We start from the raw sequence: 15721 nt of genomic DNA, 5'->3' as shown, positions 1-15721 counted from the left end.
CCCAGAGGTTTCGACTACCTTGTGCTTGCCGCTTTTGATGGAACGCATGCAGCGTTTTTGAATGCTCGGGTAATGCTTGCGGAAGGCACGGAAAGGTTGAGATCTCCGTATATGTTGTGGTTCTCTCCTCCCATTGAATGTGCCGGGAAGGATGGGCACTTGATTGAAAGCGCTGTTGTGGCTACTTGGCGCATCAATCTGTAATATAATTTTGATATACATTGTCTTGCAGGCCAAATAAAGGCGATTTAAGTTTTTTCCCTCAAATACAGAACCACTTCAGTTTCCTTTTAATTCTCGCTCTTCTCCTCAAACTGTGTATTGTTACCGTCTGAAATGTTTTATTGAAAAAATTTAATGAAGGAGGCATTTTTAGGGATCAGAAGGGATTTGAGGATTGGCTCTCTCGAGCAACGTCCATCTAATGGGGTCTCAACCCTCATTCGCCTGTTCTCCTTGTTTTTCAGAGGCTGAGCTGCCCGAACTTCTGCCTTGTGGTTATCTGGTTGGCGAGACCTTGAAGATACAGATTGTACTCAGAGGTGGGAACTTTTATCATTATACCGCCTCACTTTTTTTACCTTGAAATTATTTCATACATGCATAGACTCAGATATTCTGGGCATTATTGTTTGATTGTCTTACTTTCGAGGGTTTGTCTTTTTTATTCAGATAGAGTTCATCAATATATCACACTCAGTTTGTGCTCCCTAGGTGGAAGTGCACTTCAAACAGGAGTACACTTCTTTTTGCAGCAAATTACAGTACGCAGGGGCACTGTAATTGCTATGGAGGTGCAAACAGGGTGTGAAAGTTTACAGCGAAAAAAAAAATGAAAAAACAAACTTGCCTCGTTCGAAACAAAAAACAAACAAAACAGAAATCTGTTCTGGGCACACAATGCACACGTAGTGAGATGTGCTGCCGACAGATGGCGCACGCCGCATCGAGGGAGCGCCGTCCGTTTCGGGTTATGATAGTAGACATTTCAGCAAAAGCACCTGAATTGGCTGGCCCTTGCAAACCAGTGTAGATTGCCCAAAACAGGTTTCTGTTTTTTTTTAACAAGGTGAGTTTATTTTTTGGTTTCTTCACCGCAGCAAACTTTACCACCTGCTTTCATCTCTGTAGTAAATTGTAGCGCAATAGTACTTTGAGAAACCGATTTTTTTGGGCCGTCTAAAGTGCCTTGAAAGCGTTTGTTTACATGCTGTACACAAAAAAAACAGGTAAACATCACTTGCAGGGTCTATATCTAATGTTTTTCTAACCTTATTTTGCATAAGAGCATCGGTGCTGTGCACTGTACAGTTGCCGACGGATGTTTTGGACATGTCCGATTATTCGGACGTTTTCGCTGAACTGTCACTTACTGCATAGAGTTAATGTATAACATTGACTGATATTTCGGATGCCATAAAGCTTACTGCTCAATATTTCGGACATAATTTGTGTGATTTCCTCAGTTTACAGCCACAAAACAGCTGCCACGATAGCGCCATGAGCTTATTCGCCGCCATTTTGAATACTTTGATTTTGCCCTGTAGCTTCGATACCACGTCCTACGCAATAAACAAACTGGGTTGTGGCTATAGTCGGATTTTCCGGTCTCGCTATAGCCAACATGGCCGCCGTCTGCCCATTCTTATGGCTCTTCCAGTTCTTCTCGTGGTCCGTGTTTTTCGAGTGCGACCGCGAGAAGAGCGGCCGTCTGCCGTTCTGGTGGTCTTTGAGCGCAAAGGTTTTTTGCCGATAGTCTTAGTATTGAAGAGTGCTTGGGGGACTACACATTGTCTACAAATAGCACCAAATGGCACCAGCTTCAGCTTCGCTGTTTGTGCCAACAAAGCGCAGCACCGTGATGAAACAGATCAACAAACAAGTATAAAGCAGAAATTGCACAAGAACTGAAAAGTGACATCAAGCAAGTGGAAAGTAGCCCATACGCAGCGGAATATGTGCAGAAATTTGATCTTTTGGGCTGAAATCGATTTTTCGGACCGCTTGATTATTTGGATGATTTCGAAAGATCGGCCGGCCACTGTATACAATAAAACAAATTTGACGAGCACTCGTACAACTTCAACTCTTCGTGGTAATAGGAACATGCCTCCCACTTTCTCTGCTCTTCTGTCGCTCTCTCTCTCGTTCTTTCTCTCTGAAGCTGCTTTCTGGTCTCGCCTTTACTCCCCGGCCGCCTCGACCAAATCGGCGTTGTCGTCTCTGCAGGGACGGCGCAGAATGCCGTGGATGCCTTGGCGCTGCAGACGCTCATTCCCAAGTCGATTGTTCAGCGCTACGTGTCCCTGCTGAGCGAACACCGGAGGATCATCCTGTGTGGTCCCAGCGGCACGGGGAAGACCTTCCTCGCCCAGAAGCTGGCAGAGTACCTAGTCCTCAGGTGGGTTCCCACAACCGTAACGACTCCAGTAAGAGACAACACCTGCTGGTTCACTTTCCCACATAGCACACATGTAACCAATCACTGCGATCCTCGAAACTAGTATGCTGGTAAAATAACATCGCTATTAGCTGTACAAAATAAGTGCACTCTGTTTTTTTACTTAATCAATGAGTATCGATATGGTAAAGGACAAAATTGTTAAAAAAAACTGAAAAGAAATTTTTTTTTTAAAGTTTGATTGGGACACGCGTGTCAAAAAAATATATTTACAGGAAAGAAAAAATTTCTTTAGAGTAATGTTGACGGCGCGAGACGCGGTTCAGTTGGCAGTCACCTCCTTTCCAGTTGTTTTCTCTCTCGGCTTTCGGGCGTGGAGGAGAGTTGGATCGGCTTTGCCTTCACGACCGAGATGGTCATTCCGGAATGACCCGTGACATCATGGGCTTTGCGCGCACAATTTCAAATAAACAGCGTACGTGTGGAAGACGTATAAACAGCGAAATTTCTACAGCTATGTCAAGGGTAATGACAAATAAAAAAAAAAAATTCAGAATATAGAAAATGTGCCTCACACCCACGGCTATATTACTTCGGAAAATTAGTGTACTCTAACTGGCGTTGTCTATTTTCGGTTCGTTGTAGAGTTCACCTCCGTGACACGTGTGCTTTTCAACGAAGGAATGCTCGCATTGGTGTAACACAGATGGTACGCCTCACATCCCCAGCAGAATGCTTTCTTTGTGTTGTACTATCGGGGAAAAATGAAATGCGAACAGAGGAGCGCGTGGCTCGCGGTACAGGCTGCGCCGCCTGGAAGTGAGCCTAGGAGCGAGGGTGCGTGGCCTACTTCGATGTGTTCACGCCTCTCGATTGGCGCTCGCCAAGCTTCAGCAGTGCGCCTCTTAGTGCGCTGAAAGCTATCACCGCTATCTTTGCTGGCTCAGCGCGTGCGGTGCAAAGAAGCTCGCCGCACTCGCCAAGCAGGCAAAGATAGCGGTGACAGCTTTCAGCGCACTGAGAGGCTCACTACCGAAGCTGGGGGAGGCCAATCGAGGGGCGTGAACACATCGAAATAGGCCACGCACCCTCGCCCCTAGGATCACTTCCAGGCGGCGCAGCCTGTACCGCGAGCCACGCACTTTTCTGTTCGCATTTCATTTTTCCCCGATAGTACCTTGGTTTTGTCATAGCCTCGATTGCAGTTCCCTCATATTTAGAATTTTTGTGCACCTTCTTGGGAACATAAAACGTGCACGCTGGCTTAGGACAGCAATTGGAAATTATTCTGATGCTTACCGACAACCATCTGTTAAGCGCCTATAACGCCTATAACATCATTCGAAGTGTTCACAAAGCTCTTATGGTCTAAAAAATATGCCACAATACAGTTGAATTACTGTAAACGACCTAACTTTTGCGAGAGCCCAATTTTCGTGAATTTGGCGAATCACCTACAATTCGCGAAAAATAGGTCCCGCAAACAGTTCCGGTAAAACGTAAACGCATTGGAGTCTAGTGAGATCCCACCGCGTCGCAAAAACTAGAACACGCAAATTATTCCAAAACTTCAGCTTTGACCTAGATCGCGAAATGTATGAGCCAGCGAAAAATAAGTTGTTTACAGTATGTAAATAATGCCATCTTTGTTACAAAGATTGATGCAAGCAATTAGCCATGTTAGACAAGTGCAACCACCATTCCCACGACTATTTTTGACAGCCCACCAGCTTGTGATAAAGCTTAAACCTACGTTGAAACCGAAACTAAAGATTTTCAGCTCACCACGAGATTATGGAACACAATTCTCCGCACTAAATTTAATTCCTTGACCGCGAAAGAAAACCATAGATCACCGATGATCTTTGGCCTATGGGCATAGCCAGGAAAGAGTTAGAGACAGAACAGACAGGCACAGCTAGCTTGTTCAGATGACTTAATCTTTTTTCTTGCATAATTACTACACAAAGTGGATGGGAACTTTCTAGTTGGGCTTGTTCTGCAGTGACAACTTCAGTCCTAAGAGGAGAAAGCGTCATGATCGTGACATGTTGCTCCCACGACCCTTCTTAAAGGTCCGGCCGTGACCTGGCAGCTGGCTCCATTGCAACCTTCAGCGTGGACCACAAGTCTGCCAAGGAGCTGCGGCAGTACCTGTCCAATGTGGCCGAACAGTGCGAAAGCAGGTAAATACACTCTACTTCCTCTACTGCATTTTTTCGTCCGAAATCAGAAAGGAACTTTGTGTGAAACATTGTCACTACTACCACCGGCACCATTGTTGTGATCATAATTGCTTGTGTCAATCATCATCAGTTGCAGGTATAAATGATAATTAAAAGGTGATGTCTGCAAATTGCAATTTGTCTCAAAAGTCGTGCTCATGTAAGTAGCAAGAAAAAGGTTTACAGGGAGAGAAAAAAAACTATTATTGATGAAAGTAATACAGAAATATATGGAAGAACCTTTCTATAGTGTTACAATCAGTTAAAATAAAAATTTTTAAAATTACCGGTACCTCAAATGTGCTGTACTGGCATTGACATAAAAATGTGAGATTTGACTTTTGCTGTTTTACACAAATGAAATGGTCTTCATATTAACCAAATTTCTTATTGTTTTAAAATATGCAATTTGTCTAGCTACTAGAATTTTATTCCATTGGTGTATGTTAGAACATAATAAATTAAATAAAAGGTTGAAATAGTAATAATGACTGTAAAACTCACAGAAGCACAGAAACAGAGTAACTGAACTGGCCAATCAGGTGTCTCGCTGCCAACCAGAGGCAAAACCAATACCGTATAGTATGATGCTTTCAAAGACACACATAAGGCTCTTGCAAATGTTTGCCTAATACTTTATTGTGGATTTTGTGCTCAGGCATGCTAAATTTCATTTTGTCATTCAGCAAGTTTTGTTGTTAATATTGCGCAGCAATGTTAGCGACCTGCCAGCTGTGATAATCTTGGACAACCTCCATCACGTCGGCTCGCTGGGAGAGGTCTTCAACGGCTTCCTGAGTGCCAAGTACCAAAAGTGGTCAGTGTCTGTTTCTGTTTGGTCTCTCTTGGTTTCTGTATGGTTTCTCTTGGTTTCTGTATGGCCTGTCGGCAGCCCTAAATATAAAGGATGCTCTCAAGTTGCATGACGCTTGTCATCATTGGTGTCCGAGACACAGTTAAGACATGTTGTAATAGTGATTTAGGAATTGCGTTGGTTTCAAAAGTCGTATAACGCTGTTGCATTTTCAAAATTGAGGGGGCATTTTTTTTTAAATCATTTCTTAAATTACATCTCTAGACATGTGTCACCTGTACAGAAAACACAAGCAAACCTAGAAAGCAAACTTGATTCAATGAACGACTTTTCAGGTGCAGAATTTTGTAATTTTAGACGCATGCATCCACATCTGTCGGAAACAAACATTGTATCGCCGTTTGCACGTGGATGGCAAACATGTCTGTTTACATTACATTAATCAATTTCTCCTTGCTACTTCAGCCCATTCATCATTGGAACGATGAACCAAGCCACGTGTTCCACCACAAACCTTCAGCTACATCACAACTTCAGGTCAGTATTGTTTCCATCCACTGCAGGGTGTTTTCGAGCGCTGTTTTGGCGTAAAAATAAATTCATATTAATAAGCCAATAATCTGAGTGCAATGAAACTTCTCGCAAATGTCTTGTCTTCAGGTGGTGCACTTACGATATATATATACTTAAATTTCGCGAGTGTAGGTGGGACAAAATGCGAGAAAAGAAAAACCTTTTTTTCTTATGAGTGGCAGGAAAACAGCTAGAAGCGAACCATCAGGTTGGTGCTGTTCACAGATGGCATGACAAGATGGAGAAACTTGCTTTTAGAGATGAACAGTCCAAAGCAGATCCATTAGATCTGTATGGTACGATATGTGCAGTGTGATCCAGGTGGAGTTTCCTTTTTCTCCAATTGCGTAGCCAAGCCTTTGTATTCTTGCATTCTTTTCTCCGGAAACCCACACTCAAGAAATTTTAGCGTAATAAATGCTGAGCACATGCCAATTGTGGGTTTTGAGTTCGAAGTGAATGGTGATTTTGGCCGAATATTTTTGAATAGAAAATTGAACAGTTTTTCTAAGCCTTTCACTACTGCACCATGCTTAAAGGCCCACGAGCAGCCAGAAAGGACGACTCTCCCCAAATTCCTCCTCTTCATTCGAGAAAGAGAGAGACCCTCCTAAGATTAAACCTATGAAAATTCCGAGGTATACCTAATTGGGGGGATTTCTAAATATGCTTGCTATATGCAAATATCTTTTCTTGGTCACAAATGATCAACTCAGGTTAGCAGGGAATTTATGCCTGGTATTCACACGATATAGCCAGTTTAATTTAATCTAAATATAAACATCCACAAAGTTTCTATTTTTTTTTTAACATACACCGGGCTTGCACGTGCACCATCCCTCCTTGAAAGCCCCATGATAGCCCCATTGAGTGTACTTTTTACCGAGCACGAGTGCACTGCGGAGAAGCAATGCCCGCGGTAGCGGGCTCCATGGGTGTTGTTTCTCCGCAGTGCTTCGAGGCTTAGTAAGAAGCTCACTCATGGGGCTAACCTGCAGCAGTTAAGGACCGACGACCAGTTTGCACTTTCCACTTCTCCCTCGCTTCCTCCTCTCCCCCCTCTACCCTGTCCACCGTTGCCTGTTTCCTCCTCCCCCACGGTGAGGAGGATCTTCTGCCTTGCAGAATCTCGAGTCTGGTCTTCGGCCTTTAGCTTTTTGAAAAATATGAATGTCGCAGTTATTCCCGACTGCTTACGACTGGGTGCCAAACTCTAAAAAAGTCTCTTACGACGAGATTAATGCACTTGCGCCATCGCATAGGCCAGAACCGTATATATGGAGATTTTTGGTCAATGGGAGGCGCGGGCAGAGCCAAGGCGTGCACCAGACGCAGAAAGAGGGCTTGGCATGCTCCCTTGGCCAACTAGAAGCCGAAAAGAATCCCCTAGCGGTGGTAGCGAGAAACAGTTATTATAAGGGCATGAGAGTTAAATGCAGTAACCCTTCATGGTAGAAAATATGGCGCATGTGATGTTTCGATTATGATCGTGCAAAAAGACGTAACAATCGAATGTGCCGCTAGAACTCTGTTTTGCTCAGACGGAGTCTGACCGCTCAGATGGCTGCTAGAGTTTTATTTTGGATGACTGGGATTGAAAAATCGCATCCACCATATTTTTAGTCAACGGGAGTTACTCCGACGCACTTATTAATTTTGTTTCTTGCTACCACCGTCGGGGTATTATTCGCGGCTTTTGGTTGGCCACATTCGAATTTGCGAAGACTCCCTGGAACAGGCCCAGCCCGCTTTCGGCCAATGGCGCCTCCTCATTTGCCTCTTATATTTCCCAGTGTATGGCCAAACTCTCTTTATATATGGCTCTAGTATAGGGTAGCCGTGGAGCACTTTGGCATTTCCATTTATTTGTTCTTGTTTTTTTTTTACTTGCCTTTTTTTTTGTGTCGAAAATATTTTTGACAAACTTATAGACGATTATATCTCATAGATGGTATATACATTTGATATCGCAAATACCGCAAAACCTTCACTCTAGTGAAATGCAGTTCCAAGGTCACCTCATGAATGGTGCCGACGTGCCCCGGTGTTATGTCTCGTCGTAAAAGATGGCAGGAAGTCGGTCCTAAGCAAACGCAAGCGCGTGCTTTTGCCCCGGTTCCGCGTTCTGACGCCGCTGCCCCCTCTCCTTGCCCCCAACAGGTGGGTGCTGTGTGCCAACCACATGGAACCCGTCAAGGGCTTCCTGGGCCGGTTCCTGCGTCGCCGGCTCGCCGAAGAGGAGATCGCTTCCGGCCTGCACCAACCGGAACTCGCCAAGGTGATCGACTGGATGCCCAGGGCCTGGCACCACCTGAACCGGTTTCTCGAAACGCACAGCTCGTCCGACGTCACCATCGGTGAGTGCTCGTCCCGAAGCCGCGGTCCCACTGCGGACGCGTCGTACGAGACGCAATGCTCGCCGCAGACTCTGTGACGGACGTACCTGCAGATGCCCCTCGATCCTGTTCAAAGCATGTTTGTCTGCAAACGCGTGTACGCTTCAAACGTGTCTAAAGCAAACTGTTGCGGTACTCATTACAAGTAATCAAGTTACTTGTAATCATTCACTTTTTGGAGTAATTTTGTAATCATTTGGTTACTTGTAATCGATTACTTTTTGGAGTAATCAATTCTGTAAAATTACTTTTGTTACGACCTAATTGCGAGAATGGTCTGATTACTTTCGGCAGTACTAAAATCGCTCGTAACCGCCACTATTCTTTTCTCTTTTTACTCTCTGACAGGAGGATGGCCTACCAACATTGGTGTATTAAAGAGATAGGCAGCTTGTAATTCGGTAATTCTGATCCAATAATGGACAGCATGAAGACCCGTTTTCAAACTTGAGAGGAATCTCATTAATTTGAGCTTGAGGGAGACCAGAACTTTGTTCGAATAATGCAAAGATTCCACTGTAGATTCCATGGTAGCATACAAATTTTTCCTTTTGAAAATCTGAAGTACCTAATCGGCGAAGTAACGGTTGCTTTTTCGTGTAACGGCCAATTACTTTTCTTGTCAAGTAATCGAGTAATCTAATCAAATACTTTTTTACCGAGAGTAATCGTAATTATAATCGGTTCCTTTTTTCACGTAGCATGTGCAAGACTGGTGTAACGACAGTTATTGTTTGACCAATGTGAGGAAACAGACTGAGTCTGCAGGGACTGTCTTTTGTATGGTGCAATAGCAACAAAAAAAAAACTTTTTTTAATTATGTTTTTTTATAGATTTACAGTCCCTTATCATCTTGTCCTAAATTATATCCGTAAAGTAAGTCTTGATTTCTTTTAAGTATTGAATTGAAAGCTTAAAAGTGGGCCCGTGAATGTTGTTTTTTTTTTTTTGTTAATTCGAAATTAATTTTGTTTTTACAGACTTTATGGAAGTCTACTTGCACAAAACCAATCTTTGTCTCTCTTTTTGGTATGTGTATAAGCGAGGTATTTAAGAAGAGTTAAATATATTTTCAATATGGCATCTGATTGTTTGTGGAGTGGCTTCTATATTTCCTGCAAAAAATAATTTTGACATTGGTGTCAAAAGAAACTTTTGAAAGGAAAAGAAAGGAACCACATAGAGCTTTTATTTGTACCTTGCTCGATTCTACGGACCTCGTAGTTTACATAAATATTTTTCGGTTTCCAGATTCTGAATTTGTCTCAATCTAGACCATAATCTTAAACTTTCAATATTAGCAAAGTAATTAATTAACTAAATTAAATAAAAATAAAGTAAAATCTAGAAGCAATATTCTCCCTTAAAGGGACTTTGAAACTGGAGACGGTGGCAGGGAACCGTTTCTAGTTTGAAGTTTCGATCGTCTTGATGGCATATTGCATCTAAACATATCTTCGTATGAATGAGTCACTTTCTTTCTATCCAAAAGGTCCCCGGCTATTCCTGGCTTGCCCGATGGACGTGGCCAGCTCCCAAGTCTGGTTCACAGACCTCTGGAACTACAGCATTGTGCCGTATCTTCTGGAAGCCGTTAGGGAGGGACTACAGGTAAGACGGGCACTCTCTGTACCTTTCTTACCCCTCGTCAAGGTCAGAATTTTTGCTTTGAGGGGATGCTGATCTGACTGAGCTTGTCAAAGTTCCGATCGCAAAACGATGATTGGTGTGAATTGGTCTTCACACGAATTGATTGGACACTCGATGCACTGGTCGAACTGGCATTACATTTTCCCTCGTTTATAAATTCCGAACATAAATTTCTCTTTTTCTGCGCTGGTGTTTTTTACTCTAGTTCTCACTCGCTGTACCCTGCAAGAAAATCTTTGTCTAAATATTGAAGGAAAAGATTGTGCAGTACACGAAGCCCATTCAGAAGCAACAGACACAATTTTTATGACAATTATTGTCTTTTGTATAGGAGTTTAGGGTCAAAGGCTCTACAATTTCAATAAGCTTTGAAACGAAGCAGAAAAGCATTCATGCTGAACGTTCTACAAAATAAGCCCTCGTTGCCACAGACAAAATATAGTGATAAGACAAATAAACCAGTTTTTTTTCTTTGAAGTTTAAAATTAAATAATCTCTCATATTTCGTGGTGTCGGCTGTTCCCCATACCCTGCCTTATATAGAAAAAATAAACATTGATTGATTGATTGATCGGTCGGTCAATTGATTGTTCAGTTGACTGATTGATTGATTGGCTGGTTAATTGATTGGTTGGGCAGTCGAATAAGCAGCTGGTTGACCGGTTGATTGATTGAGTGTCAATGTATTGTTTTCTGTTCACTCTAGCTGTATGGCAAGAGGGCCCCCTGGGAGGACCCGGCGGAGTGGGTGCTCCAGACGTACCCCTGGCCCGGCCCGGCCTCCGACGCCCCACAGTTGCTCAGGCTACGGCCCGAAGACCTGGGCTACGACCCCAGCGCGGGGCCCAAGGTTGCCAGCGACCAGCCAGACGCCGACGCAGACCCGCTGGTGAGCCCACGTTTAGGGACACGGGGTGGACACTACTTTATCTGGAATTGGGGTCTCGAGTCTCTTTCCTGGCTGGCATATACTAAACCTCTGTGCTGCTCCAAGTAAAGACTCTGGATCGAGAGAAAGTAGCGCCATTGGCCTTCCCTGCCTGCTATCCGGACACAAGATACTAACCTACAAACAATTGAAACCTTGCAAGGCAATTGGCTGTTCGGTTTCCGTTTCCATGGCAATTGCCATCGTGGTCCCATCAAATCTTCCAAGCTTCAGTCGTGCCAAGATTGCTATGAAGCATCGTCGTACTGAAAGCATTCCTCGCCAGTATATGCTTCTTTGCCGCTGTGCACGTAATCACCTTATCAGTCGTGCTTATTTCTGCAGATCTCTTATAATGATAGTGTTCTTATCCCATATTTTGAGACAGGGAAATTGTTTTTCGACGGGGTCGAGCACCGACACTGCGTATGGTGGCGATACAAAGATATGCGCTTGTTTTGCCGGCGTGTCCGTAACGAAATCTGGGTATACAAGAAATTCCTTTATAAAGCAACCTGTCACCACGAATTTAGACGAGCTCACAAAGGATGAAAAGGTGTATGAGACACTGCTCACTCCATGAACTAAAATGGCAACTTTATGGGAAGCTCGGCGCTACTTTCCAAAGATCTAGCTTGAAGCCTGGTTAGGCCTCAAGCTAGATCTCTCACTGTGGCTAATTAGGTTGTAGATTAGGTTTCGAGCCGACACTTAAAGTGGAATTGAACTGAAACCTAACTAGGTTTCAAGCTGCCTCAAGCTTTAGCTTTAGTTTCAGCGCTTTTTCCTCTACTAGTGGTTTCCAGTGAAATGTTCGCATTTTTGTTTTATTTGGCAGACGGAACTTGAGGACACATATGCCCTCAATTTTTAGCTTCCCGAACACGATTTTGAATAGTTTATTTCTCTTTGTCTTTTAAAGCTCAACATGCTGATGCGTCTTCAAGAGGCCGCGAGCTACTCCAGCCCCCAAGGGAACGATTCGGAGTCGGCGGATTTGGATCACAGCAACGGATCCGACAGAGTGACGCCACGAAGCGAGGGATTTGAGCCATCTCTTTAAAGTGGAAACACAACCAAGATGTTTCATTGTGTCTTGGTGACTGCTACACTGATTTGTATAGAGAACCTGCCTTGTTACTGACGAGAGAGCTGTCGAACAAAGTCTTTTTAGCTACTTAGGCTTCCTAAAACAAAAGGGGGGCAAAATTGTGAATATTGAATATCTTGCCTCTACATCAACAGAGAAGTCGTCAGTCTCAAACGAGGCCGAGAGTCAAGCATCTAAGACAAATCCGGAAGTTCCGATCGAGTTAACGGAACATTGTCCGAGACCTTTCAAAATGGAGCTTGCATCGCGAGTGTACTCGAAAGCAATTTCTGATCTTTACGCTTTTAAACATTGCCATCATCAAGCAGCATGTTTTCTTTTTGGCTTGTGCAAAGCAAAATGAAGGAAGCGAATCTGAATGTACAGAATGTTTGAGCCGATGCCGACTAATGCAGGCTTTTACCTCCTGTACTCATCTGATGACCAGACTCTTACACGCTTGCTTTCTCCGCAACTGCGACCCCTAGCTAGTCTGAAAAAATATCTATGTGTACATACGCTTGTATAGAATGAGTTCTTATTGCTGTGTACATATATACAGTGCATATATTTCTAACTCCCGCGTGTGTGTGCGTGCGTCTTGCGTGTTCGCCGAGAGTGCTATTCTTGTAAACGCTTTTCTAATCATGGTAGATCGTGCTAGAAAGGCCATCTCCGGAGGACATCGGGTGTTTTGTAGACGCGTTTTTATGAAATATTTTAGGTGAACTTGTGGAAACTTTATATAATTAGTTTAATTATTTCGCAAGAGAGCCAAGTGGTTTTATGTGACCGTTAACAACTGCTACGGACAAGTTTTTCTTTCAGCGTGTCGTTCCTGCTTCGTTTCTCGTGCGGTCTTTCTGACAAGGGCTCTGTATAAAATGTTTCAGCATGATGTGTGCATGTATGTGTATCGTAAGCCTGCATGTTTTTTTGTTTGTTTTTGCCCACGTTTATAGGATGCTTTTCCAGTTGGGATATTCGTTGAGCGCCCTGCAGTTTGAGAAGGGCTTTTGTCACATCCTTGGTTGTCGTAAAGCTACTTTATTGTTTGAAACGAACCCGCCGTTGTGCAAATCACCAAAAGAACAAGTGACCAAGCACTGTCGGAGGCAAAAAGGATGGAGCAGGATGCTTCTGCAGGATAAGCCTTTGGAATATCCCATTGCAGAACGCGCGATGCCGTGTTTATGCTCTCGCAGTGTGGTGTGAAGTCGATTGTGTGTGCCAGCATGTTTAGTTCCAGGTAGGGTTCTGCGTTTTCGAGCATTTACTTCTGTTTGAATTTAGGATTGGGGGGGGAGGAGAGGTGGAGAGAGAGAGAGGGAGGGTAGGAGGGGAGGGGTTAATTGGGTTTATCTATATGTGCTGAAAACACAGAACCCTGGTTGCAAAAGCCCTTATTGATCCAATAATCTCAACAACTCCTAAATAACCTGGCCTACTGCCCAAAGAACCCTGCCAGCAACTGTGTGTGCAAGACTGTAAATAACTTTTCCCTTCTTCGTAATTAGAAACGCCAAAACAAAGTTAAGTCCGTTTTACACACTTTTTTGGAAAAACCACGTGTGTGACTCTGCATGGGCATTGTTATTGTCGTCGTAATCATCATCATCATCATCATTGTCGTCCTTTCCCAATACCGATGATGATGATGTCTATGCAGAGCCACAAACCTATCTGTGGTGCATTACTCTGCGTGAAACGGCCTTTATGCATGTTTCTTTTTTCTTCTTTCTGCTGGTTTGCAGCAAACAGACATATATTTATTTGAGAGAAATTTTTTGGGAGCTTTTTCCTCAAAAATGTGACAAGACAGTGATGTCAGTAAAAATAAAGATGCCCTTTTCTGCTCTGGAGTTATTTCTTTTTAAGAACTGGTGATGCCCCTTGGGCTCGCTGCCGCAGATGGGTTTGTCAGATACAGTAAATAACTGTATTTTTGCGTTCTCGATATTTCACAAAGTCTTAAGTTTCGGGAACATTTCGCGGGCACTAAATATAGCGATTGGGATTGGTTTGCTATGTATTTGTTACCATAGGGTGTAATATCTGTGGGATCTATATTTCACAGTATTGTCACAAAATACGTGAAAATTAAGTTGTTTATAATAGTAGTTACAAAGAGGTCTGCCAATAAAAAGATTAATAGTGCTAACTGCCATGTCCAAACAAGAGTAAGTGGATTTGATATCCTTTTCCGTACACTTCCACACGGTGCTAGTTTCCATACATTCTCAAAACTGCTCTGTAAGGTCGCTTCCCCTCGTAACTGCAAACTCAATCAATCCTGGCGTTAAAAAATAAAATTATATTAGACAATAATAAAAAAAATCTTTATATTTTTTGGCAACCGAGAGCTGATTTGGGACCCTGCGGTTACGAGAGAAAGCCCGACCCCCAGAACCGCGCATGCGCCGTGGCGTTCGCAAACTGTTCGCGTCGAAACGACTCGCTAGAACTCTAATGCGTGGTCATTTTGTCTCGTCGGCCTTTGGCTGGGCCTCCTTGGTGCAATTAAAAAAGCGCGCGATTTTGTCGTCTTCATTGAGGGGCATGCCCTGCTCCAAGGCTGTGCTCTGATCGAAGCTATTCTGGGATACAACCAATTCAGCAAATACCCAGCCGTGTCAAATGATGCACTAAATGTTAACTGTCCGACATCATGGCACTGTGCATGCGCAAAGACTTTACTTTTCCCGGATCGGATTTCTGCGCATGCAGTGTCCACCTGAAACACAAGCTTGTTTGTAAATGGCAGGTTGTTCCATAGGCTATTCAACCAAATTTTAATGGCATCCTAAATCAATAAATTTGACCACCGTAATATTCTGACAGAACACGCCACCGCCCCCTTCCCCCCTCCCCTGAGAGATCGCCCATCCCGATATTCTGGCTAAATATCTGCAACATAAAAAGTTACGAAACATCCCCCACACCGCGATTCCTGTCGAACATCACGCGATGTCGGACGTCTGACAAGCGAGTTCATAGCGGGTTCCCGCCAGTCGTGAATTAAGGGGGTGCCCTAGAAAAAACAAGGGGGAGGGAGGGTACATCCCCATAGGGGAGGTGTAGGGAAATCACTGGTTCCCGCATTTTTGCCCGCGATCTGCGCGCGCGATATCGGCTCCCATAACACGAGGGTTGTTCCCGAGTGTAGGTTAAACCATTACTCCATTTTCGTGCCAGTCTACGACTCAGTTTGTTGGAGTTGCCGCCATGGTTTCCACAAGCAGCAAGAAATAATTTGATCAAGGATTAAGGTAAATTAGAGGTCAGTATCATATTTTGTGGAAACGTGTTTCGTCGACACCATTGTTTCGACTCTGTACGCGAATTGCACGCTGTAGGAACATCTCGTCGCGCGTGTATCATCGGGGCGCATGTTAACTTAATCGGCCCACCAGTCTGCTGCTGCTCATTGCAAAAATATTAACCCATCGAACCCACCTTCCCTACACACTTAGCACATGACGCTTTGCAGCGACAGTCTGAGGCTGCTCATACAGAAAAAGCTCGTCCGAGCTGTTGATGAAATGATTCGTCGATGCAACGTCATTCAATGAACAGATTGCCAGAGCAAAATTTGCATTGTCCTTAAGATTTTTTTAGAAAACAATTTAAATGTGCACGCAAT

General features: G+C 43.8%; 1 protein-coding gene across 4 annotated transcripts in view; it reads left to right on the top strand.

Annotated features, from left to right (window-relative positions):
* LOC8040291 (neuron navigator 2) overlaps nucleotides 1–13940 on the top strand; it is a 183827-nt gene extending 169887 nt beyond the window's left edge. For all 4 annotated transcript variants that reach the window (XM_029988505.4, XM_029988504.4, XM_029988503.4 and 1 more), the window contains 9 exons: nucleotides 468–542; nucleotides 2230–2401; nucleotides 4477–4587; nucleotides 5339–5443; nucleotides 5906–5977; nucleotides 8174–8370; nucleotides 9903–10021; nucleotides 10767–10949; nucleotides 11911–13940. In XM_029988505.4, coding sequence (XP_029844365.3) covers nucleotides 468–542; nucleotides 2230–2401; nucleotides 4477–4587; nucleotides 5339–5443; nucleotides 5906–5977; nucleotides 8174–8370; nucleotides 9903–10021; nucleotides 10767–10949; nucleotides 11911–12051 — 1175 coding nt within the window. In that variant the 3' untranslated portion in view covers nucleotides 12052–13940. The remainder of the gene's footprint in view (nucleotides 1–467; nucleotides 543–2229; nucleotides 2402–4476; nucleotides 4588–5338; nucleotides 5444–5905; nucleotides 5978–8173; nucleotides 8371–9902; nucleotides 10022–10766; nucleotides 10950–11910) is intronic.
* The last annotated feature ends 1781 nt before the right edge of the window (nucleotides 13941–15721 follow it).

The sequence above is a fragment of the Ixodes scapularis genome, unplaced genomic scaffold (assembly GCF_016920785.2).
Source record: "Ixodes scapularis isolate PalLabHiFi unplaced genomic scaffold, ASM1692078v2 PGA_scaffold6__148_contigs__length_123643588, whole genome shotgun sequence".
In the NCBI taxonomy this organism is placed as follows: domain Eukaryota; kingdom Metazoa; phylum Arthropoda; class Arachnida; order Ixodida; family Ixodidae; genus Ixodes; species Ixodes scapularis.
Note: the sequence above shows the minus strand (reverse complement) of the source record. Positions and strands in the feature narration are given on the sequence as shown.